This window comes from Lytechinus variegatus, chromosome 2 (genome assembly GCF_018143015.1).
Source record: "Lytechinus variegatus isolate NC3 chromosome 2, Lvar_3.0, whole genome shotgun sequence".
Taxonomy (NCBI): Eukaryota; Metazoa; Echinodermata; class Echinoidea; order Temnopleuroida; family Toxopneustidae; genus Lytechinus; species Lytechinus variegatus.
In genome coordinates, this window is record NC_054741.1 from 53,696,610 (window position 1) to 53,722,216 (window position 25,607).

Consider the following 25,607-nt stretch of genomic DNA (forward strand, 5'->3'; position numbering starts at 1 on the left):
TCAGCCCGGAGCATCCCTGTAAGTGCACATAGCAAAGGTCATGAACATTGCTCATGATGAAGACGTGGACTTCCTTCCAATAAAATGAAATCAAACTCATATTAGGCTTGTGACTTTTAAGAAGTGACAGTTTTGCCTTCTAGTAGAGCTCCCTGAAGCATGAAATAAAATATGTCAGTAACATTCACTCAGAGGGTTCCTTATGAAACGACCTACATGCCCATGTAAAAAAAAAATTCAAAAACTCCTGGTTACAAAATTATGAATGTTTGTTTAAGGGGGACATTCTTTTTTGTGTGTGTATTAATGCAGTTCCCCTTGGCATCATCTGACCTATTGCTTTAATATGGAACAAATCCTTATTTGCAGTTACCCTGGATTAATGATGATGATAATTTAAGAAGAAAGATGCCCAAACAAGATCCTGTAGTATTTGTCAGTCTCCTTTACTTATGCCAATTTTATTTTCTCAGGATCAGGATCTAATCTTCCAACCACAAATGGCCCTCTTATACCAGTGTGGTGGATTGTCATCATCGCTGTCATCGCTCTCCTCATCGTCATCCTTCTCTTCATCGTGGCCTGTACATGTAACCTCAGCAGTAAACCAGCAGACAAAGAGCCACTGGCATAGACATTGTCCCTGCCAATTCGATTCCAAAAAAGCTTGCAAAAATCATTTACAACAGCAGCAACAACAAAGAGAAATATGAAAATTATAACATCTTATTACGACCAGTTTGTTAAGGCTAAATCATGGTTAATCCAAAAACAAACATGCAGATTTAAATTTGTGGGTATTCCATTCCTACATCTGATTTTCATTTCATTATGACACATTTTTTTCCTTCCTTAACGAATTGAAGAACTAAATTTAATATTTTTAAAATCTTCAATCAGGATTTAACATTGCATCCAAGAAAGAAATCTAACTTGTAGTGATAACATTTCATGTTAATGTATGATGCAAATATGTTGACAAATTACATTTCATGTAATCTAGAAAATGGTCTCATCAAACTGTCTCATCCAAAATCTTTTGCTGTTTTAAATATTGTATTTTTATAAGCACACTTTTTGCTGAAATTTTTATCAAATTTTATGTAAATTATAAAAAAAAGGAGTTATGTATGGAGTAGATGTTTATCTTATTTTACTGTTAAATATTATTATGATGCAGAATCAGAAAGTATGTGACTATTTGTGTAATTGCAATGCTTTCTTCTTTTTACTTTTAAAATCATGGGTACTTTCTTCAAATATAGCTGTCTGGCATTTTTAGGGATCATTCATTTTCATGAGCATTTTGACCTTAACATGATATCAACAAAAAAATATATAATTTTCTGTGAAAAATTATGTATCAACCAATCAAATGTGAAGATTTCAAACACATTTTTACAATCATGAATATTTGTTCCTACAATGAGTTTGCAATTCATCCTTTTATCAGAGAACTCTTGAATGTCAGAATGGAGTTCTATTTATTCGTTCTAAAAGTTGTATATTCATTATAATAATGAATAATACATGAGATTTATATAACGCACTTTCCATCTTAATTAGATGCTCAAGGCGCTTCAGAGCAGAACAACAAAAACTATAATACATACAATACTTGTCTGAACAATAAGTCAATATCTATTAAGTTCAATAATTCATGAATACTGAAGCCTCCAAAATTTGCTAATTCTTTACTCTTCAAAATGTATTCCATTCGCTTGATTTTAGTGAAACTCTGGTAGTATCACAACTAAATGCAAAATGTTAACTTTAGGAAAAGCATAGTTACAGATTTTCTCTGTGTGTGTGGGTGTGTGTAATTATGTTATGTTCAATATGATGTTGGTGACTTTTTTTTTCTTTATTAGCCATTCACAATTTATATCTTTCAATTTGAAATAGGTAGGTCTTGGTAAAAAGGCACATTTTGGCAATGCTGTAGTTTAATTGTCTTGAAGTAAAATTCTCTACTTTAATTATGTCTGTAGAGCGCTTAGAGACGTCATTCTGGGGAGCGTTTCATGAAAGGATTTGTCAGACGTTTTATCCGACAAGCCCCATTTCATCCGACAGTTACCATAGTAACATTGCTTATCAGCCAATCAAAATCAAGGAAAGATGTCAGATCTGACAACATGTCGGACAAAAATGTTGATGAAACACTCCCCTTATGTATTAAGCGCTATATAAATGCGGATTATTTCAATGTGCAAAATGTTAAGTATAGATACATGTACATTATGTCAAGAAATGTAGTTTGTCATCTTATTTGCAATTCTCATTCAAACTTTCAAATTACTGCCAAATTATAATACTCTTCTACAATGGATGATACCATCAACAGCGATCTGATAATCAAATTAGTAAACATGTTTGATGTAGTCCATACTGTTTTAAACTGCAGATTTGTTTCCAAGTAACTGCATAACATTATGCTTTATTCATTACTTAGTCTGATACTGTTAGTGTGGACAAGCAACATTTATTGTAACATTGTTAAAAATGATATGAAAAACATAGGTTCTTCCATATTAAAAAGATATAAGTTTATCACATGAAGATACATATATGTAGCTGTAAAGTAAACCAAGAAGAGATGGTAGTTCAAATTTTTGTTTCTGATATTATTCCAAGCCTGAAATCAGTTTCATGAGAATCTTATGGAGTCGTAGAATAATATGAAGGGAGGGGGCCATATTCGTTTGTTCAACATTGTGACATCATTGATCTACATCTATTCCAAGAATGTAAGTGATTTAACATATTCTGTTCAAATGTCGGTGAAGCAGGTGAGGAATCAGAAATCTCTCATCAGTACGGTTATACAAAATATAAAAACTTAAAGATGGGCCGTTATGGGAAGGGAAGGTGTACGATCTGATGATCTGGAATATAGAAACAGTTTAATCAAAGGAGATGCAATTTGATAGCCTACATTGTAATGTAAGAAAAATATGATCATAGCCTTACTTGGTTGACGATATTAGTATTCAAAAGTGTTGAGTCAAATGAAAATCACAAGATTGTTTGTTTGGCCTTTGTCCAATCTATTTTATTTATTTTTTATTTCTCACTCCCTTCTCTCTCTGTAAAAAAAAGAATAGACATTATGACCAGTAGTCTCTTGATTCTACCTACAAATGTATCTGCTTGGTCACACATTAAAATCTTGACAAATGCATCCTTTTCAAAGTTTGGTTTAAGAATGAATGATGAATGTGGGATACAAATATAGAACTATGCAAATAATCTTCATTTTATTTCTATGAATTTGTATATAAATATGCATGTAGTCTAGATTTGCTTTAACAGAGGAATAATGCTTCCATTCAAATGATGTACAATTACAAAACTGATATTAAAATGCATGATGTTTTCTGGTACCTTATGTACTCAAACACTCAGAAAAAGGAATTATATGCGGAATTTATGAGAATATACATTGAAATTTGTATGCTGATAATTTCATGAAGCATCAGAAAGATATATGAATAAATAATTTACTTTGGGTTTACATGAACTGTGTCACTTGTCTTTTCTTCAAATTGTACTGAGAAGATTTTAGTAGAAAGTAGATCAAGTAATAAGTAAATAGAAAGTTTTTAATATGCAGCATTCTGAAAAGTAATCAAACTCTAATCTAATTTTCAAGAGTATGAATATTATTAACAGTCAACATGTAAGTATCAAAAGCAGGTGAATGGAAAAGTATTTCCTTAATTGTCCAATACAATTGAAATCCTTGTAGCAATTCAATGATACATGGTTCGACCTGCACAAAACATTTAAATGCTATTAATAAACAGGCATTTACAGTTAACTGACAGGGGTTTAAAAAATCACCCTTCTTGCTAAAATTTCATATTTTGCATCTTTAAATCCAAGAAATGGCCATTTATTGTTCATATTTCCTTGAAATTGTGTTGAGGTAGTTGGAAACAATCATGAAAATTATGAATATTCACCTCTTTCTTGATCCTGAAAGATCAGCAGTTTCCAACTGAATAAAAAAAAAATTCAAAGAGATATAAAAATTAGATGGCCTTTTCATGAATATAAAGATGTGAAATTTCAGCAAATTTTGAGGAAGGCTTTTCCCCCTGAAGGCCATAGATCTACATATGGTTAGACAGTTTTTTAAAATAGATAAACGCTTATGCTTTTAATGATTGTTTGAAAAGCGTTTAAACGTTTTGACTCGGCCCTTATTTAAAAAAAAACATGAAAAAAAGATGAATTAAACTAGTTGTCATTATACCATGGTAATATTGATTGGCTGATAAGCTTCACTACCAAGGTATGGTAATACCATAAATATTAGTAAGATTATTTGGATAGGGACTTGGGACCTCTACAATTTGAATATGGGAGCAGGCTGAAGTAAATGTAATGGGTAAACCACCATAGAGTGACACTAAAAAGAAGCTTGAACACAAATGCTTGCACAGATGCTTATATTAGATATTAGATTTTACTTTCTGGAAGACCTATACACTACCGTATGAGATGGTGAATCATTCAGTCAAGATTAAAGTCTGACAATACAAGAAAGCCTTCACTAACTGGTTATGGCTTCAAACGGAAGTACCCTGATGACCTTCCTGATCTTACAAGATTGATTCTATGTCTACAGGTCATACCCTCCCAGAATCTTGCATCAAATATATCCTATCCTCCACCTAGCAGACCTTTTGGCAGGTTTGGAATGGATCAAACTGCCCTGAATCTTGCATCATATATATATCCTGTCCTCCATCTAGCATATCTTCAGAAGGATCAAACTGGATCAAACCGCAAAGAACCTGACACAAACATGTCCTGTCCTCCATGTTGCAGACCTATTTAACAGGTTAAAACTAGACCAAACCTCCAAGAATGTTGCATCAAACATGTCCTCTTCCACAGACATTTAAGCAGGTTCAAACTGGATCAGAACCTTCCACCAAACATGCCCTGTCCTCCTCCTCCTAAGATACCTTTGGTGAGATCAAACAGGATCAAACCTCCCAGAACCTTGCATCAAACATGTCCTGTCCTCCTCCAAGCAGACCTTTAGCCGGTTCAAACTCAAGAGGCATGGTCTTCATTTTCTTTTTGGTTTCCTTAGCGACCATCTGAAGGCAAAAACAAGTATCGTTATTGAATGAATACTCCATTGGTAAAAATCTTGTAAGGGAATGAAGGCATAATACACTGGAGATAATTCCAAATGTGTACTTGAAAGAAATGCTGGACAATGACAAGCAAAAAATGAGACATGACTCAGATTACAGAAATGTGCCAACACCAGCATTTGCTGCTGACTAATTGAGATTCAGACAGTATTCTACTAAATGCCAAAAATACGAAGTCATGTTGTTTAGGGCAAAATTGTATCTCTGTATTCTCTTCCGTGCAACATATTTTACAGGATTATATCAGAAATGACAAATTACAGGGTAGATTTTGGAATAATATTTGAATATTATACTGGCCGAATGCACTTTAAGAGTGTATAAATTTAGATTTCACAACAAAGTTGAACTGTAATTGATAAAAAACATCCAAAGCTCAACATTTTCATCGACATTTTTGTTTTCATCAATTTTGCTAGTCCAACATACAAAATATCCAATTCTGTACATGTACATTACCATTCAGGAGTATTGAAATGCAATTGTTTAAAAACTCAAATTCCACAAAGCTACTGACAATCGTTTTACATAAACGTAAACTGGATTCAACTCAAATTGTGAATATACAGAATAATAAAAAGCAGCAACAACATGAACACAATATCAGTCAAAATATTTTTGCCTATTCTGTTGGTGGCCTACAGAACATTGAAAACTTCTCACCTCTGGTATGGTCAGTTCCAAGTACTCATCCAGGTCCCACTCCATCTTGGGAAAGGGTTTCTCGATGTTTGCGGCACACCTTGACACGCCCGGGTCATAGTGAGATTTCAATGTCTGGATCTCCCATAGAGAACTCTCAAGGGCGTTACACTTGGCTGGATCGGGCTCATCCATGTTGTAGGGGTCATTGGAGAGCTCTGGTGGAAAGGGGAAAAAGTGTTGGTTCATATTATGAAGATGGCTGGCAGTATCTTCATGAAGAGAGTGTGATATCAATACCTACATCTCATGTTTGTTTATGGATATTTTCTTGAGTGAAACAGACGTTTGTAAAATTGTGAAAGGTCCAGTTTTGTGGGGAATCACATGATGACACTCCCACTGCCACTACTACGACGATGACCACTGTTTGCAGGTGCTTCGACTAACTTTCTATTTTGAATAGTTCACTGCAGATAAAAAGCTCTCCAAAGAACACAAAAACGGAAGGCTAACCTCGAACTGCAGCTCACAGAGCTCTAACAAACACTAACTCATCACCATTTCCATCATTCACACAATGATATATAAGTAGAAGCTGTGTTGATAATAGGGAGTTTCACTCAGCGGTGTGCGGATGATTTAAGAACACAGAAAATATATCATCAAATGCCAGTCATGACAATGACTTCAATTCAATTCTTCAATTGCCCCTTCCCTTTGGAATAAGCTACCATCTTACATTCATAATGCCAAGTCTGTGAATCAGTTCAAAACCCTACTCAAAAGCTACCTGTTTAATAGATGATTCACAGTTGTGGGTCGGTCAATTGGAGGTGCACACCAGTTTTGAGTTTTGATTATTACGATAGTTGTATTACCTGTTTCATTATCCCCTGCCACTTTTTTTTTTTTTAACCCAAGTACAAACCATAAACAGAACACAGTGTGCTTAGAAGTAGTAAGCGCATTATAAATGTTACGTATTATTATCATTATTCATGAACAAAGAAGTCTTTGTCAAATTAGTAAATCAAATCAACAGTTTAGTCCTTCATTCTGGACGAACAACATGTTTGTAATTTTTCGTCAGCTCGGAAACTGAGCATAAAATTGCTGTTCCGGCTTACCAACCTCCCAGCTGTTTTGTGTCATTTGATGGGCAATTTCATACATTAACTTGAATCCTCAATACGTTGCTCAGTGAAAACTTCCTCATGAATGACTTACCCCTCGGTCCATGTGGTCTATGAACCAACACCTTGCAGTTGGGATGCCTCATGAGAAGATTACAAACGAATGGAATGAGCATCATGAGGGCATGTGGGGGCGCTGTCAATGATATCCTTGATAACCGCTTGGCAAATGCCGCAACAACATATGACGGTAAGTGCCTGGAGAGATCAATTAAAGAAAGAGATTTAGTACAATATCAGCCCAAACTATCATGAAAGATAATTCAATTCTGATATTTCCTCAATTGTAAATTTCTAAATGTTAATGTTGAAAATGTGATTAAAAGGAAACATAACATCAATTACTTTTTCAAGATGCATTAATTCATGAAGCCAGTTTATATAGATAGTACAGGTAGGTAGTAAAAGTATATTTACAGAATTTCCAAAAACCAGCTATAAAACAAGGAAAACGATTTACACCAAAATACAATGAGTGTAATCAGCATCAAGATCTTTTAATATTGGGTAGTGGACACTTCCTTATCTAAAGTATGATTCTAAATTTTCTCTCAAACTACAAAATCATCTTTGTCACTTACGTTGATGATAGGAAGAGGTCGGCAAGATGGAAGAACCTGGCTTTATACTTCACATGGAAGATCGAAGGCTCAAACATGGCATACAGCTTAGAATAGAATTCTGGATATTCCCTGAGAGATTAAACCAATTAATATATTCCTTAAGTTTTTGTGTTTAAAATAAACTGTTACAGCATGTACTTGTACATGCAAATATAATCATCAACAAATTCATCCACAATTAACTCTTGGAAACCGAGTGTAAACTAAAAAGCAGATGGTGGTATAGGAGTCTGGCCAATTTCTGTAGTATGACACCAAATATAGCATCCACATCAATTAATGGGTGATTGTTGTCTGGTCTTATAAAGGAATACAATTAACTAAGTCGATTTCAATAATAGCCTACAACATGATCGACCTTGCGAGAATGTATCTGTTCTTTTTTTCTCTCAATATGATGAAAACGTGTGCAAGTGCCACTGTTGTGACATAGCAGTATGTCTGGTTTCATCATAATAGGTATGATGCACTTAGATCGACTTAAAGGGGAAGTTCACCCCAAAGAAAAGTTTGTTGTAAAAATAGCAGAAAAAATATTGGTGAAGGTTTGAGGAGAATCCATTTAGGATTTCCAGTTTTGCATGTAGATTAGTGACTTCATAAACGAGCAGCTGCCCCATGCATTATGTAATATAAAATGCATGAATTAATTTTTTTAATGGTTCCTGATGACTTATTTTTGTTTTCTATTCATAATCAGGTGTGAAATGATTTGTTTATAGATATACAAAAGGTACAGTAAAAAAACATTTTCACTTTTCTAAGAAAATGACATTTCATTGACTTTTACCATTCACTATGTACATGTAGGAATGCTGCTCGCATTTGACGTCACAAATCAAATGATTGAAATTCTAATAAATCTTTAATTCCTTGATGGATTTTTCTCAAACCTTCAGCAATATTTGTTATTATCTTTTCTGTGATTTTTTATGTACAATAAACTCTTTGTCAGGGTGAACTTCCCCTTTAAAGATATGCTAGTTGTGGTAATGAATCAAAATGAGTTTGTGCAGAAATCAATAAAATGACCACCAGAGTGTCAATATATATGAATTAAGAATATGTGCTGAAGAATAGTGGAAGATATTGAGTTTGAGTTTATTTACTTAACAAAAATAAAAATAACGATAACAATGTGTTAACATCACAGCACAAACATAATTATTCTAGTACACAGATGTAACTTCTAACATAAGAAGGATAAAATGGGAGTACAAACGATAAATTTGAATACATAAATTGTGACGTGCATGTATAAACCTAAAACAAATGTTTTAACATTTTTTTAAGATCCTAATAACAGTTTCCAATATTGACAATCTAACAAAAAGATACGTATATGGTTGAATGTTGCTGTTGTTAAGAAGGAACCAGAAGGTAGCACAAGTGCTAGTCAAGACTGATTCCTTCAAATCTTTGGTATTTTTACATAAAAGAAATATGTGTGAACAGTGAATAATACTATAAATGTTTAAAATTAAAGGGGGGGGCAAAAAAAAATATGACACATGTTTGAAAAATCACCATGTTATATAATACATATTTATAACTAGAGATTTATCTAGAATACTCTTAAATTCTATATTGCTATTAAAGAAATAAGAATGAAACACATGTATCACTGAATTGTCTGGTCTTTTTCCAAGCAATAACAATACACTATCTCAAATGTGCCTATCTGGGTTGGCAATCAATGTGATTGTTTTTCAGCTTTAGGGGTAAATACTTACAAGTTATATTGATTGATGAGGATGAATATTCCATTTAAAGCAAGCAAACTAATCGCACCACCTACAAACAAGAAATATATATACAGATTGACATTCCTGTAAGCTTTTATAATTGCCCAGTTATGTACACATGCAGTTTGGGTAAATCTAATGATTTTTCTCTTTCTAAGTTTGAATTCATTGTCTGATAAATTAACGATATAAATTAACGATTATTTCATATCAAATATTGCTTGAAGGATGGAAAGTATGTTTACAAAAAAATAGTTAAGTTGCCAGAGGTAAACTATTCTTATCCCAATTTTTCTTATGGTATGAAACCATTACTCAATCATGAAACAAGATGAGAATTTCATGATAAAATCTTTATCTTGAGATGTTTTTTTTTTTAATAACTAAATCTATAATGGGGCTGTAAAAAATGAACATTTTTGTAAGCATATGCTGACATACAGAGTCTATGACAAATTGTTATCTTAAAGACCCAGACCGGACCCAAAAATGAAATTGACAAATTATATACCAATCGAAAGCTTATAAGGTACTAAATACAGCATTGTGAGCTTGATTCATTTTCACCCTTCCCAGCTGAGTATTTTGCTTAAGAATATTCCAATTATCGGGCTTCGAACCCGGCTTAGAAAATAGGCTTTATTGTGCTTTTCAAATGCCTCGAGACCGTGACGTCACGTTGTGTAAGAAGCGTCGCGATTCCATAGGTTTGTACACAGAAAAACTGGGTTATTTTTTTGCTTTCCAGATTACGCATTTCATTTTCTTCACTTCCATCACAGAGTGATATCACATATATTTTTTCCTACATGCTTAAATTATGAAATCTACAGTTTTGAACTAGTTTTTGCCATTTTTTATTTCCTGCTTATTTGGCGTAGATTTCAAATCTATCTGCATTCAGATTATGTATCACAACTTTTCCTGACATAGCAATTTAGGCCCAATAAGAGCCAAACAAAGAAGTCACAAAAAAGGCAGTGAATAGTTGTAGGTTTCCATCAATTTCAACAGTGAATAATTGTGAGTGCCATTTTCATCTGAAAACGGAAAAAAAAATTGGATTCATAATATAGAAATGGAAGAAAATACCCCATGCTTTTGTACACAAACCTATGGAATCGCAACCCTCCAGACACAACATGACGTCATCCTTTCCAGGCGACGTGGGGTGCTCAATCGAAGCGTACTTTGGAAGAGCAGTTTCTTTGATTTTTATCTAATATTTCTTAAAAATGGAAGATGTATAGAATATTTTTGGTATATTTGTATTGTATGAATCATTGCCTTTCTTTTAATATATGATTGTTTTTACACCGGTCAGGATCTTTAATACCATATCTTGATAGTATTAGTCTACATGTAGGAAAAACTTCATATCCACATTTTCAAATTCATAGGAACACTAAATGGTATGTTTCCTTCAATTTGTCAGATTATAATGAAGTCCATTCCTACTCCATCATGGAATCTTATACAAAGCTTTATAAAAGCTTTCATTTAACTAAGCTAACAATATCTTTACTTAATCAAACACACTCTGGAACTCTCATGGAGTGCATGTTGCAAACTCTTTCACCAAAATGAAATAACTTTAATCCTGCAGTAAAAAGCAGACAAAAGCTATTGATTTTGCATTGAAAATTCTTGTGTAGCCCACAAAGTCTGGAATAGCTTATCTCGAGAGTCAGGATGCACCATCAGTGAACAATTTAAAATCAAACTTGAGACATAACTACTTAATTAATAAACAAAACATTAGCATATAGCACAGGATAACCTTGTTGGATAGTTTCTGCACTCATTATTCTTACAATTACAGCAACAATATACCAACCTATATCATATGAAGCTGTGAGGAAGTCAGTAAGGAGAAGGGGCGTGGTCATATGAGGCATCACAGACTCATGAATATTCACAAGTATCTGTTTGTAGACAGAGGTAGGAAGGGGAAACCTCAGAAAAGCCAACCAAGCATTGGTAAAGACCTTGTGATGTTCCTGCGGGGTTCACAAACACATGGAATGATACAGTAGGTTGAAGACTATACAATACAAATTTTCTACGCAGCAATAAATGGTTATGGATCAATACCTGTACCTATACAGGCTTGAAAATGTAGCCATACATTGTTTCATTGCCCCCCCCCCCAAAAAAAAAAAAAAAAATCAGTCACATCACTCCCTCCTTAAAGTGTCTACACTGGTTGCCCATAAAGAACACAAAATCTTCAAAAATCATTATTTTTCAATCTCTTGCAACTTTAATGAAACTGCCCCAAATAGAAGCAAGTCTTTGGTCCATCATTACTGACCCACAAATTTCTTTGAAACTGTTTTTCTAAAAGGTCGCATCTGTACAAAATAATGTGGAGGAGAAAAATGCTTAGCACATACTGGACCTACTCTGTGAGACTTGCTTCCAAAAAATGAATACTAGTTACCCAAACACTATGGCCCAAATTCACAAAGGTGGTTTTAAAAACCATCGGTTGAACCCTTATTTACCGCGTATATTAACAAGATGTCCAATGCTGATGCACACTTTTGTCACAGTGTGGCAAATTGACGCCTGTTGCCATGGTTAAGTACAATATTTTATTCATGAGTCCATTGTTTGAAGAGTGGACTCATTAATTCAAAACAGTGGACTCATGAATAAATTAGCATGGATAACCAAGACAACAGGCGTCAATTTGGCGCACTGGGACAAAAGCGCACATCAGCACTGGACATCTTTTTAGTATAAGCATAAATAGGCGTATTTTGTACAGGAAGTCTGCATAAACCATGGGTTCAACCGATGGTTTTCAAAACCAGCTTTGTGAATTTGGGCCTATGACTTAGAATTAGTTAGAAATCCCATTTGTTTGAAATTGCAATTTGAATGGCAGACATTAATATATATTTAACTTCTGAAACTCTAAAAAAAAACATCTCCAAATTTTCTGTTCAATTCTTCTAAATTTCCTTAAGTTTATTGAAAAACGCCTTGATCACTATACAGCATGGCCCAAGAAAAGTTCAATTTTTTCTTGTTATTCTTATTTATATATCTGATCATAAATGGAAAATGAAGCAATGAATATTCCATGTATCGTTAGTAACATTCAGGCAAAGATAAAAACAGCGATGTCAGAGGTTTTAACCTCTTGGTATCAATCAGCGGATCATAAATGGAAAATGAAGCAATGAATATTCCATGTATCGTTAGTAACATTCAGGCAAAGATAAAAACAGCGATGTCAGAGGTTTTAACCTCTTGGTATAAATCAGCGGATCATAAATGGAAAATGAAGCAATGAATGTTCCATGTATCATTAGTAACATTCAGGCAAAGATAAAAACAGTGATGTCAGAGGTTTTAACCTCTTGGTATCAATCAGCGGATACCAAGGTTCTCAAGAAACCACTGGGATTGATCTTGCAAGGATTGTAGGAAGGGTTAAAGGCACTGCACAGCCTTAACCCTGCTGGAATCACCTTGCAATCCTTTTTTACAATTACATTCACAATTACAATCAATTTATGGGTTTTATGATAAACTGCCCACCAACGCTCATTATCATTACCAAGAGAGGATAGAATGTCCCACCAGTTCAACATATATTTTTCCTACATGTAGAACATGCAGAGAGAATTAACAATTAAATAAATAGAAAACTGAATTTTCAATTTTAATCCAAAGCACAGAGAATAATAAGGACAAATCAGTAAAGATAGCAGGAAAACTAGTCTTAAATGAGATTTGTAATAATTTATGAGACAATGCTTATGCATGTTGTTGAGTACACTGTTGTCACGTTGTCTACCAGATCTCTTAGACTGATGTGATTTAACAATAAGGGCATAACTTGTGCATAATTATGTAATATCATATGCACAGATTTTAATATCGATTGTATAATAAATGTTACATGACCATTATTGATTTGATTTTCAAAAGACATCAACTATTCTTGAATAGAATTTCTAAAATAGTATTTCATGAGATCATTTCAACAACAGGGTTCCCTTATACATGTCCTAGATTCTTCTTTGTTTACAGCTTCAGAGTAGATTCAGTCAGGGGTGGAACTTACTCTGCTGTGCAAACCCGTAACTCCAGTTACGGGCCTGAATGAGTAGCCTATAAATGCCTTGCTTTACTGAAGGCCCTCCTGAATTGAAACAGCAAATTTTGTATGTGCTATTCTTTGCATGTAGACCCACTTGTCATTAAAAGTTTCAATCAGGGTCTGTGCCTGCAGACTAGGTGGCACTAGAGAATTTCTATGGGGGCACAAGATGACCTTCGGGGGACATCCTTTTTCTGAAATTTAATAACGAGTAATGAAGAGTTACACCCAGGCCTCTCTTTGTTATACTCTACTTTCTTCCTTTTTTCCCCCCTTTCCTTTTTTTTTTTGCCTCATCTCTTTTTTTTTCTTTCTCTTTTTTGTCACGACTTGAAAAATCATCGTGAGGTCACATAATTTCTTACTTTAAGAATAGTTATCCTTGCTCCTTCGTCTGGATCAGGAGTTATTCCAAGGAAGTTGTTGATACTCTCCTCATCAGTTGGCATGGTAACAGTATGCAGGAGGTTCACAGTATTGTTACACAAGGTTGTCATCTCCATCTGATATTCATGTTATGTTCATGAGATAGAAACGTACAAGAGAAGAAATTATATTATCAATTATTTATCATCGTAACAAGTATGTGCATTGATTCTTTCAAATGATCATTATATACAGAAACTCTTTTACACAAATTAATAAGTGCACTGCCTGAATCAATTATTTTCTTAAAATGTAATCCGTTTTAGCACAATTTTTTCTGATCAATCATGTTTTCTTTCGAATCAAACTTCTTTAAGACAGTGTGTTTAAACAAGGAAAGACTAATACTTCTGTATGTACATGTGCGTACTGAATAAGACAGTATATGACCAATTCTGGCAAGACAACCCATAATTTATAATTCTAATAAGTAACTTACATTCCCCAAAATCAATATTTCAGAGTTAAGAAAGGGAATATTCCCCATTTCCTTGATAGTTTCCAACTAAATCAAATTGTTAAGATGTGAAATTTCAGCAACTTCAGGGAAGGTCTGTTTTTTGTTTTTTTTGTGTTTTTTTTTGCTTGTTCTCCATTTCTGCCAGTTAAACATAACCACCCCCCCAAAAAAAAAATGTGAAAAATTACTGGACACAAGTGGAATGCCTCTGGCCGTCTCACCTGCATCACGCGGTTCAATATAGCAGCAGTGCTGACTTTGAATACTACTCTAACTCGCACAAGATGTTCAGTGATACATGGTTACTCTTATGTCCACTTTTTATGAACTAGACGAATAAACTTACAGAGATATGATGGTTATTCAACAAAAAACCCCAACATGGCCAAAGTTCATTGACCTTACATGACCTTTGACCTTGATCATGTGACCTGAAACTCGCACAGGATGTTCAGTGATACTTGATTACTCTTATGTACAAGTTTCATGAATCAGATCCATAAACTTTCAAAGTTTTGATGGTAATTCTACAGATACACCCAATTCGGCCAAAGTTCATTGACCTTTGACCTTGGTCATGTGACCTGAAACGCGCACAGGATGTTCAGTGATATTTGATTACTCATATGTCCAAGTTTAATGAACTAGACTAATAAACTTTCAAAGTTATGATGGTAATTCAACAGATACCCCCGATTTGGCCAAAGTTCATTGACCCTAAATGACCTTTGACCTTAATCATGAGACCTGAAACTTGCACAAAATATTCAGTGATGCTTGATTACTATTATGTCCAAGTTTCATGAATCAGATCCATAAACTTTCAAAGTTATGATGGGAATTCAACAGATATCCCCAATTCGGCCAAAGTTCATTGACCCTAAATGACCTTTGACCTTGGTCATGTGACGTGAAACTCATGCAGGATGTTCAGTGATACTTGATTAACCTTATGTCCAAGTTTCATGAACTAGGTCCATATATTTTCTAAGTTATGATGACATTTCAAAAACTTAACCTCAGGTTAAGATTTCAATGTTGATTCCTCCAACATGGTCTAAGTTCATTGACCCTAAATGACCTTTGACCTTGGTCATGTGACATGAAACTTTAATAGGATGTTCAGTAATACTTGATTAACCTTATGGCCAAGTTTCATGAACTACATGTAGGTCCATATACTTTCTAAGTTATGATGTCATTTCAAAAACTTAACCTCAGGTTAAGATTTGATGTTGACGCCGCCGCCGCCGCCGGAAAAGCGGCGCCTATAGTCTCACTCTGCTTCGCAGGTGAGACAAAAATGATAGGACAATTTTCTCAATGGAAGAATAGTTGATAGACGAAATGCTAATGTACAACGATGCTAGGTAATACTGGCAAACAATGTTAGACGATATGGGCCTTGGAACAGATGGCTCAGACAATACAGCAATATATCGGAATTTCATGTAAAAGTTATTTAGAAGCAGATTTGGCACAAGAAAAGATCATGGCTCGTGCATAAAACTGTGCATAACAAATGAACAGCCTTATGAAATACCACTACTACACTGATAAGAAAGGGAAAGAACATTGTACACACCTGGTTCAATTTTTCTTTGGACTGCTTTGATATATGATGCTGAATGTGCTGTAATACATGGTATCTGACGTCATCAAACTCCATGTACTCCTTAAATCGTCCAATCAACTCACTGGAAACTACACTCTTCGAAAGAAGCTGAGGTACCAAAAGCTGTAAAATATTATATATATTTGTTTTAATATAATATCTGAATTCTGGTTTATACTATAAATCAGAGTTTAAAATTTAAGACAAATAGTGAATAGAATATTAAATCAAGCAAACGCAGAAATGTATCATTGGAGAAACATTTTGTTTATGTACAATAGGAAACCAGTACAATAGCAAGAATTTTGCACAGGAAAATAACCCACTAAATACATGATACAACTAAGAAATTGCTGATAATTCAGAAATAATTCTATGTGTGAACAACACATTGTTATAGTCATATCATGTTTTATTATAAATAACATATAAGCAACATTAATTACTCACTTAAGACATTATTCATTGTAATCTGTAGATGACAACACCATTACTGTATAAGCCACTTCAATTATCAAAAGGCAGCTATTAAAATTTGGCACAACTCATTTTTGCATGGTGTTAAAATGTCTCCCCAATGTATTTGTTCAAGAATCAACTTATGCAAATTTGATTCAATGTGATTTATAATTTCACTTACACTTAGAACTCCTTTATGTAATTAGATCCGACATAATGAACATCTTTGTGTAATTCAATCTACAATATATTGAATGATTGTTTTTTTTTTTATTATGCACTATTTGTAAAATATCTTTGTATGTTCTCATATTTTGTAAACATGTATATTTCAGCCACTGGCTGCCAATCATGTATATATTGTCAATAAACCATTAATATACTATACTATACTATACTATACTATACTATACTATACTGTACTATACTACACATTATACTAACGATTAAGGGATAAAACATTTGTTCAAATAATGTAGGCCTCCATTTATACTTCTTTGCAAACCACTTTCTGATAAACTTTTTACTCACTCTGTATGTATATTTGAAATATCAAATATGCTTATTATACAGTGCGTCCCAGAATAAACGAAACCGAGATTTAGCGATCATTTATCATAACTTAATCATAAATCGAATAGACAAATGACCTACCAATTTAAAGCTTATAATCTCCTCTTTCATATGATATTACTTAGGTTATTTCTTATTCACGCATGAGTGAGCAAAAACAATTTGAAGAAAGGATACCAAAAACTCATTTGGCGGGGGTTATCTGGGTTTCAAAATGAAAACCACATTTCTGAAAAGTTCAATATCTGCTCTTTAATTTGTTACCAAAATTACAAGAAATGGTCAAGAAATAAAAAGTTCTGGTCATTTGAAATAAGGCTTGTATTTCCATAATTTCATGAGATAAACGTGTTTTCACCGGTTTCCCACAGAAGCTTTCGCATGGTGAACAAAAGATTTAATGCATGGCTGATCGTCAGCAAAACAGAGTGTCGAGAGAGTTTGAAAGCCATCCTGGAGAACCTCTTCATTTTATGAAATTATTGGAATTCAAGCCTTATTTCAAATGACCAGAACTTTGTTATTTCGTGATCATTTTTCTGTAATTTAGGTATCAAATTAAAGAGGAGATATTGAACTTTTCAAAAATGTGGTTTTCTTTTTGAAACCCAGATACCCACCGCCAAATGAGTTTTTGATATCCTTTCTTCAAATTGCATTTGCTCACTCATGCGTGAATGAGAAATAATCTAAGTAATATCAGATGAAAGAGGAGATTCTAAGCTTTAAATTGGTAGGTCTTTTGTCTATTTTATTTATGATTAAGTAATGATAAATGATTGCTAAATCTCGGTTTCGTTTTTTCTGGGACATACTGTATGATTCAGCTTAGATGTTAATGATGTAATATAAAATCAGAAATGAACTCACTGCGATAATGTGAATGGGAAAGAAGAAGTTTGAGCCTTCCTTCTTAAAAGGATGTTTCGATTCTTCTGCTAAAAACTTCATCAGTGTCCTCATAGCAAGTTCCTTGAATACAGAAATAAAGAAAACAAATCCCTGATGAATCTGAACAATTATTAAATCATGAGAAAATTTATAAAACATCGACTACGCAAGCTACACAGCTAGAGTGGATAGATAATAAAGAGGGAAAGTGATGTTCAATTTCATAATACAAAATTAAACTTTTCTGTTGTATTTCTTTGTAACAAATATGTTCTGAGTTTGGATAAGCATGCCTGGATGAAAAACAAGACACCTACCTGCAAGATGGGTACTGTCACAAAGGTCCCGACCACGTTGCAGAGACACCTGATGGCGTTGTTGTACCTGGCCTGTAACCAAAGCCGATACTTCTCCTTGGCACCTGATATACCAGAGGTACAGACCATTCCATCCTCAGCCAAAACGTGACAGAAGATCTTCGATGTAGCCTGGATGGCAGCATTGACAATGTCCTTTTCATCGTGCTAAAGAATTGAACATGGACAAAAGAAAGGCATTTTTCATCATCAGAACAAATGCAAAAAACCTCTCTACACTGTACATGTACGCAACTACCACATGGCGGCACAGACAGGCAAATTTATGAGAATTTTTTAGCAAAAGAGATGATTGTTGTCCTTTTGTCTACATTTTGGGATGGAAATATTTAAGTCAGTTAGTTTACTTGATCCCTCATGTAAAATGTACGTTTCAAGGAGAGTACAGCTTACATCAAAGTTTATTATTCTCCAGAATTGAGGAATACAATCCCCCTAAACAAATGTCAATATTCTGATTCATTTCTAGAATTATAGGAATGTTAGAGGAGCACTACTACTTGTGGTCCCTTCCAAAATTAAAACGAAATGGCAACTGACCCGCTGATATCCATCTATCCCTTGTTTCCCTCCGTTTCAAAATCACTGCCACTTTTAGACAGTTTGATAGAGATTTGAATATTTTCAATGAATATGAAACTTCAAAATCAAAAGAATCATATTAAGAACCACTATAAAACTGTCTTATTAAATCCTCATGAAGTGAGTCCCATTCCTGAGTTCAGACCGTTCAATATCCTACAACGTATAGGAGGGGATTCAGATAATGAGGAGTATTCTTCAAGGTTGCGATTTAAAGTCTTCTTCTAGTTCTATGGGAAACTGGATTAATATGAAAGAGGACTCGCACCATGAGGAATAATAAGAAAGCTTTATAGAGATTTACAGGCCGTTCAGACTGTCCCCCGTCACCTGGGGGAAGGGGGAGAGAAATCTTATCTCTTTACGACCAACCATCCATACATCCCCCGGTGTCAGGGAGATTGGCACCGGGGGATGAGTGGGCTAGGTCATCTACATGGCTATGTAAGGCGCGCCCGCACATGATAACACAGGAAATGCAGAAGCAGTTCTCTTGACACTACATTTCGCGCATGCGCACTTATGATTAAAACAGGTGCGTGATCTCGTATTACGAGTCAAGGTCGCTCTTCCTTTGAAAAAACCCTGGGAATAGCTCATAAATATTTATTGGCTAATGCAAGTATTTTACAATTCACGATATTCATCAGCCGATTTTATTTTTTTTTTTTTTTAATTGGCACTGCTCATGATATCGTCGCCCTCTCTTATACGCGTCTTGTAACTAGGCTACGAACAAAGAAGAAAAATGGCGACAAGATCATTGGTGAGTATCTGTAGCCAGGCGGCTTCTAGAGAGTAAAAATCATTTACTGACGTAAGGTTACTCTCAATGAAGCCAGGTATTCTTATATATTCACGTGCGTGTAGGCCGCCAAAACCTGACACTTTCGCCGAGATTTTTACTTTCCTTCTAAAAGATCTAGCCCTATTGGCTAAAGCATGTACATCACATGGGATAAAACTTCATTTCCGACATTTCTGCGCCATCGATTTTATTTTTAAACAAGAATTCATCAAAAAATTAGAAAAATATCATGACAAGACGGAAGAGACTTGACCAATGTTTGGGTTTTTTGATGAATTTTTGTTTAAAAATAACGAGGGTGTAGAAATGTCAGGAATGAAGCTTTATCCCATGACCATGTAGGGCTAGAAGGAAAGAAAAAATCTCGGGGGCGAAAGTTTCAGGTTTTGGCGGCTTACACGCACAGAGCTACCAAGTCTCACGCATTATGCGTGAGACTCAAGCATTTTGGACTCTTGTTCATCCCCTCAAATCTCTGTCTCACGCAACTATCACAGCCTATCCCCATATACATTGTACACAATGTCTGTGATCTCACTCAGATTCACAGAAAATCTCACGCATAGCTGGTCTTTGAACTTGGCATCTCTGCAGGCACGTGAATATATAAGAATACCTGGCTTCATTGAGAGTAATCGGCATTATCGTGATATTGGGAACCACCGTTTACTTCATACGCAGCGCTTTATTCAGTCACACACACGGTTCCCCATTTCAACCTCCATTCACTCTGTATGATGGGGTGTCCAAACTTCGCGCACTTTTCAAAAATATTCATCAGGCTTAATTTTGTCCACAAATTATTCATAATTTATACAAAACCAATTCAAGAAATAGTTACCACATTGACGGCAAGATCGTAAACTATAAAATCATGGACGAAAATGTAAAGTAGGTCACGGGGTTTCGCCAGTATCGCGATCTCAAAATTCTATTCCGATCGGCGAATGCGGGCTGTGCTTGAAAACCGTTCAGAAAAAGTGTGACCTAACTTCGCGCACCAAAGCTTTTGTGGAGATTTAAACAAAAACTCAAGCTCAAAAAGTGAAATATTTATATCAGATTGATGGCAAAATGCTATGGAATAGGTTAGTACCAAATTTAACTCACATTTTTTATGATTTCTGCTTGTAAAATGGTGATATCGTGATGCTTGTTGCTTTCTTCAAAACGGGCGCTAACGGTGACAAATTTGCCGATCTTTTGCCTATATTTTCATGAATACTGGACTAATCCTAAAGAAACTTTCAGCGAAGGGTAATTGTAGGTCGCTTTTCACATTGACGATGTCAGATTTTAAGGATATTGGCTAGTTTTTGAGATAATGACCGTCCGCGAAGTTTGGACACGCGCGAAGTTTGGACTCACTGCCATTCACTTTGTACACAAGTGCGCGTATACAAACAGTAGAGGCACACGGCCAATATTGGAGACTGTCTCCCATGAGAGAGATTATCTCCAATATCAGAGACTTTTGTAAAGAATTTGGGTAGGCCCTATCCAATTTCAGAGTCTCCAGTTTGGGAGACCAATTTCCTTTGTTTACATTTGCTTCAAAAGGATTACCTTGGCGGCAAATAAAATTGTGATAAGCAGATTCCTCATGAAAAATTACCCCTTTTCACCGTCTACTTTAAAAATTCACCGTCTACTTTTGTCTTGATAAGGATTTTTGTTGTTATCCACACAAAACAAATGGGCTTCTGACCTGAGTGAGACATAATTTCGGGTGGAAAAAGTTATGCTTTTGTTGGTGTTGTTTCTTTTGTTCTTTTGCAAGCTAATATGGGAGATTATCTCCCACATTGGAGAGAGTCTCCCATATATTGGCCGTGCGCCTCTACTGACAAATCGACGAGTGGAGTGGTTCCCAAAACCACGATTTGGCCGAGTAACATTACGTCAGTAAATGATTTTTACTCTCTAGAAGAAGCCGCCTGGCTAAGTTAATCATCTGCTCATCTTCTTACATTATATTTTTTTAGATTAACATAATAACAAGGTTTTTATTTTAATGAATTATAACCAGCCGAGCCTAGGTTACTGGTTAGGATTAGGTCTTAGGATCTCTACTCCCTCATGTCCCTCATTCCCTATTTCTCTTAAATCACTTAATTAAGAAAATATGAAACCTCTTACCTGCAGGTACTCTAGAATCTCAACAATTCTATTAGCATTCTCCTTGCTGTTCAAAACATCTTTTGCTTTCTGTTTGATGCTTGATACCAGTTCCTTCCTCGCTGCGCGGTTGGCAACTAGTCCCACACGTGTTTGTTCCGTGAGGGCTGCCATCTTGGTTTCATGATCGTGAGGACAAGGAGGGCTAGCGCCATCTAACGTTACATGTACTATAACGCAGAGCTAGTGCTCAGATAGTTCAATTCAAGTTTAATTCAATTTTATTTATTTCATTTTCAACAGAACAAAGTTAGAGGTCAAAATAGTTACATAAAGACAAAATAAATTCAGGTATGTACAGTATATGATATGTATCTAAATTAGAAGTAAAACAAAACATAGTAATATATATATATAAGCAAAATGTCATAACCATTATAAAATAAAATTCTGAGAAAATGGAGGGATCCACTAAAAAAGCAGTGCTTGTATTGTGTGGACCCCTCTAGGTAGTCATGAATCATAACAAAAATTCATGGAATTTATTTAATATTGGCATTTCCCGGACATTTCAAGAAGTCCTCATTTGATCAACAATGGTGGCAAAAACTGATGGAGCGTTGTGGCCCAGTGATTATTCTCTGAACTTTGAAACAGAGGGTCGTGGGTTCAAATCCCAGCCATGGCATGGCATAATTTCCTTCGGGCAAGAAATTTATCCACATTGTGTTGCACTCAACCCAGGTGAGGTGAATGGGTACCTGGCAGGAATTTATTCCTTGAAATGAGTGTGCGCTGTAATCTCAGTAATTACGGCTGCCAAGCTACAGCTTTGGAAGCGATACATTTTTCATAATTGTGATATGCACTAAGATCTGTGTGTTATATTATTAATATTTGAAAATTATATAGCAAACCATTAATGCCTTTTGATCAGACATCAAAAGACCTTTCTTTCTGAATGATTATCATAAGAAAGAACTCTCAAAAACTGAAAGTAATAGAAGGCTAAATTTTCCCCACACTGATGAAAATAAAACTGTAAAAAAGCACCAATTATTCCTGGCAGGTGGGCTGGGACTAATAAACATTATATGATTTGTTAAATTATGATGGGCTGTAAAATGCAAAAATACTGGATAACTAAAAAAATAAACACCATTTTGGCCTACAAATGCGAATTTATACAATAGATGCATTGCATGCAATCAACGTAAATAGTTCGTTGGTATTTTTACAAAGATTATTATATATATTTTACTTTGTTTTACATTAAACTTTTAATTCTACGCATACATATCACTGCTTAAATACGTTTGGTTGTAATAATTATACTGTCAGTGTTTTTAAAAGGTAAACATTCTGTAACTATTTACGATTTTTCTTTGTAAAATCACTATACAGTATACGTGCAGCCTTATTTACTTACCCTTTATTCAGGTGAGCAGTGTTCACTCAAGCATAAACAGTTTCTATCTTTTTTTTTAATTTCATTTGAAAGTTGAGTCAAGGATACTTGGTCGAGTGTGTAGATTTTTTTATATAAGCTTCGCCTTATCCATTTCAAAAGCGTTTAGTTTATTTTTGTTGTTTGAGACGCAATGTACAACTTAATTGAGCTCTATAATGGGCCAGTTTTTATTTATTTATTTTTACAGTGCCACATATTGATAGGAATCAATTCAGGGTGCACTCGGGCCCATCATAACAATCCATATTTTCCAGCTATATATAAGAAAGTGAAAAGGCTTATCTACAATAACAATTTTTATAGCGTCGGTATTCCCTTCAAGTTGTCATTAGCGCGAATCACTAATTTTACAATCGCTTATTATTCATTATAAGGGCAACAAAATAAAATATATATATATATATATTTTTATAACGGTTCTGACCTGGTTTTTTTTTGGGGGGGGTGCTGTTCATCCGATGGGGTCATGGGAACCTCTAATCATAATGCGAAATGAATTCTAGAACCATCGGAATCATTCAACGGCATCATCTATTTTCTCCCGCACTATTTCACACGTTAAATTCTATTAATTATCGTTTCCACCTCGGTCGATTCATGTAAAAAAGCAAGTTCCCGCAATATCATTGTCAGTATATTTCCGCAACACTTGAATGCATGATGCGCCAAAGGGATACTATTGGCCAACGGGACAACGAATTTAATTTGAATCCCGGGATTTGAATGCAGAGACTACTCTAAAAAAATTATCGGGTAAAAGTGATCAATGAGGGTAATTATGTGTCCAACCAACATTGGACATTTCTTTTGGGCATTTTTATTTATCCAGTGTGATGAAAATTTTGCCCATTCTTAAGTAATTGCTGCTTATTTTTTAACCTTACTGATGGACTGCTTCCCGCATTGGGTAAAATACTGCCCAAAATTGGTTGGACACATAATTACCCCCGTGGTTGTAAAACTTGTACCCAATATTTTTTTTACAGTGTAGAGGCATGTTCCCTTTGCCCTTTTAGTTAATGCCAAAATGGTCGGCACGGTGGATACTTTTGCTAAATAAGTGATTTTTTACGAAAGAATCAGTATTTCATACCTATTGCTTATAGTCCAAAATATAAAGCCTCCATCGTCAATACACTTATTCAAGTACTCCACCCAAACAAAAAGTTGATTTGAATAAAATGATAAACATTAAGCTAGCATAACACTCAAAATCGGATGTAATACAAAAGTTAATACATATTAAAGCCTATTTCACGAAATAGTTCACATCTGTATGATTGAAAATGAGAATGATGACATTATCCACTTACTATTTCTTTTGTATTTCATTACATGGAATATAAATTATTTTCTCCTCATTGTCATGTGAAACAAAGTTTTATTCCTCCCTGAACATAATTATGAACATATACACTCTTAAAAATGTTGGGCAACATAACATATACTTTCTAATCGGTTAAAACTTTATCCAATTCTAAACCGATGATGTGTGCTTTGGGTGAACACTATACTATAGTCTTGAAAACTACACAGAATTTGATAAATTTTTAACCAATTGTTGTGTGGACCATGGGCGGAAATCCTAGGGGGGACAGGTGGTCGCGTCCCCCTACCCAAAATAGTAGGGGGAACACAATATCAATTGTCCCCCTACTATTTTTTGGTATTTTATGATGGAAAGAAATACATCAATAAAAGTCGAAATCATACATGTATTTTGGAGGATAAAAATGGAAAAAGAGGGGGAAAGAAAGAAAAAAGAAGGGAAAAGGAGGAAAAATAAGAGAAGGGAGACGACTGAATAAAATAAGGCCAAGGGAAGACTTGGAAAATGATTTGAAAATAATTATTTCATGCTCGCATAGCCTGTTTAACAAAATACATATCGTGCTTAATAGGCTGATATGTAGCATAAAATATTAAATTTTTGCTCCCGCTTCGCGCTCGCATAACCTGTTCAACGAAATACATATCGTGTTTAATAGGCTGATATGTAGCATAAAATATTAAGTTTTGAAATATACAATGCATATTTCAGCTCGAACATCGAGCTTTTATTATTTTGTTTGATTTACAAATTGATTTTTTTAAGTGTTCTGTAAATTGTCCGTTTTATTGTGTGAATATCATTTGCATCTTTTTGCGCTGTGCGCTCGCTTTGATTTGCCAAGTAGGCCTACATATTGTTTCTGTTTATTCCATAAGATTTTTTTATAAGCAATTCTATAACAAATTACTTAAAATCCCCCTTTTATGACAGTTTATCAAAAATTTCGCGCGATTTTGCGCTGGCATTATTGTTGAAAATATATCAACTCATAAAT

General features: G+C 34.7%; 2 protein-coding genes across 6 annotated transcripts in view; one reads left to right on the forward strand and one right to left on the reverse strand.

Moving 5' to 3' along the window:
• Positions 1 to 3,517, forward strand: part of LOC121408365 (neurogenic locus notch homolog protein 1-like) — a 153,774-nt gene extending 150,257 nt beyond the window's left edge. For all 5 annotated transcript variants that reach the window (XM_041599815.1, XM_041599816.1, XM_041599818.1 and 2 more), the window contains one exon: positions 474 to 3,517. In XM_041599815.1, the coding sequence (XP_041455749.1) occupies positions 474 to 634 (161 nt within the window). In that variant the 3' untranslated portion in view covers positions 635 to 3,517. The remainder of the gene's footprint in view (positions 1 to 473) is intronic.
• On the reverse strand, positions 3,236 to 22,013 carry LOC121408366 (nucleolar complex protein 4 homolog). Its single transcript, XM_041599820.1, has 11 exons — positions 21,831 to 22,013; positions 18,242 to 18,448; positions 17,904 to 18,005; positions 15,972 to 16,124; positions 13,866 to 14,003; positions 11,221 to 11,383; positions 9,372 to 9,432; positions 7,597 to 7,707; positions 7,050 to 7,213; positions 5,841 to 6,037; positions 3,236 to 5,117 (listed from the first exon to the last, which is right to left on the reverse strand). The coding sequence occupies exons 1-11, from the start codon at positions 21,981 to 21,983 to the stop codon at positions 5,001 to 5,003; spliced, it is 1,566 nt and encodes a 521-aa protein (XP_041455754.1). The 5' UTR covers positions 21,984 to 22,013; the 3' UTR covers positions 3,236 to 5,000.
• Between the last annotated feature and the right edge of the window lie 3,594 nt (positions 22,014 to 25,607).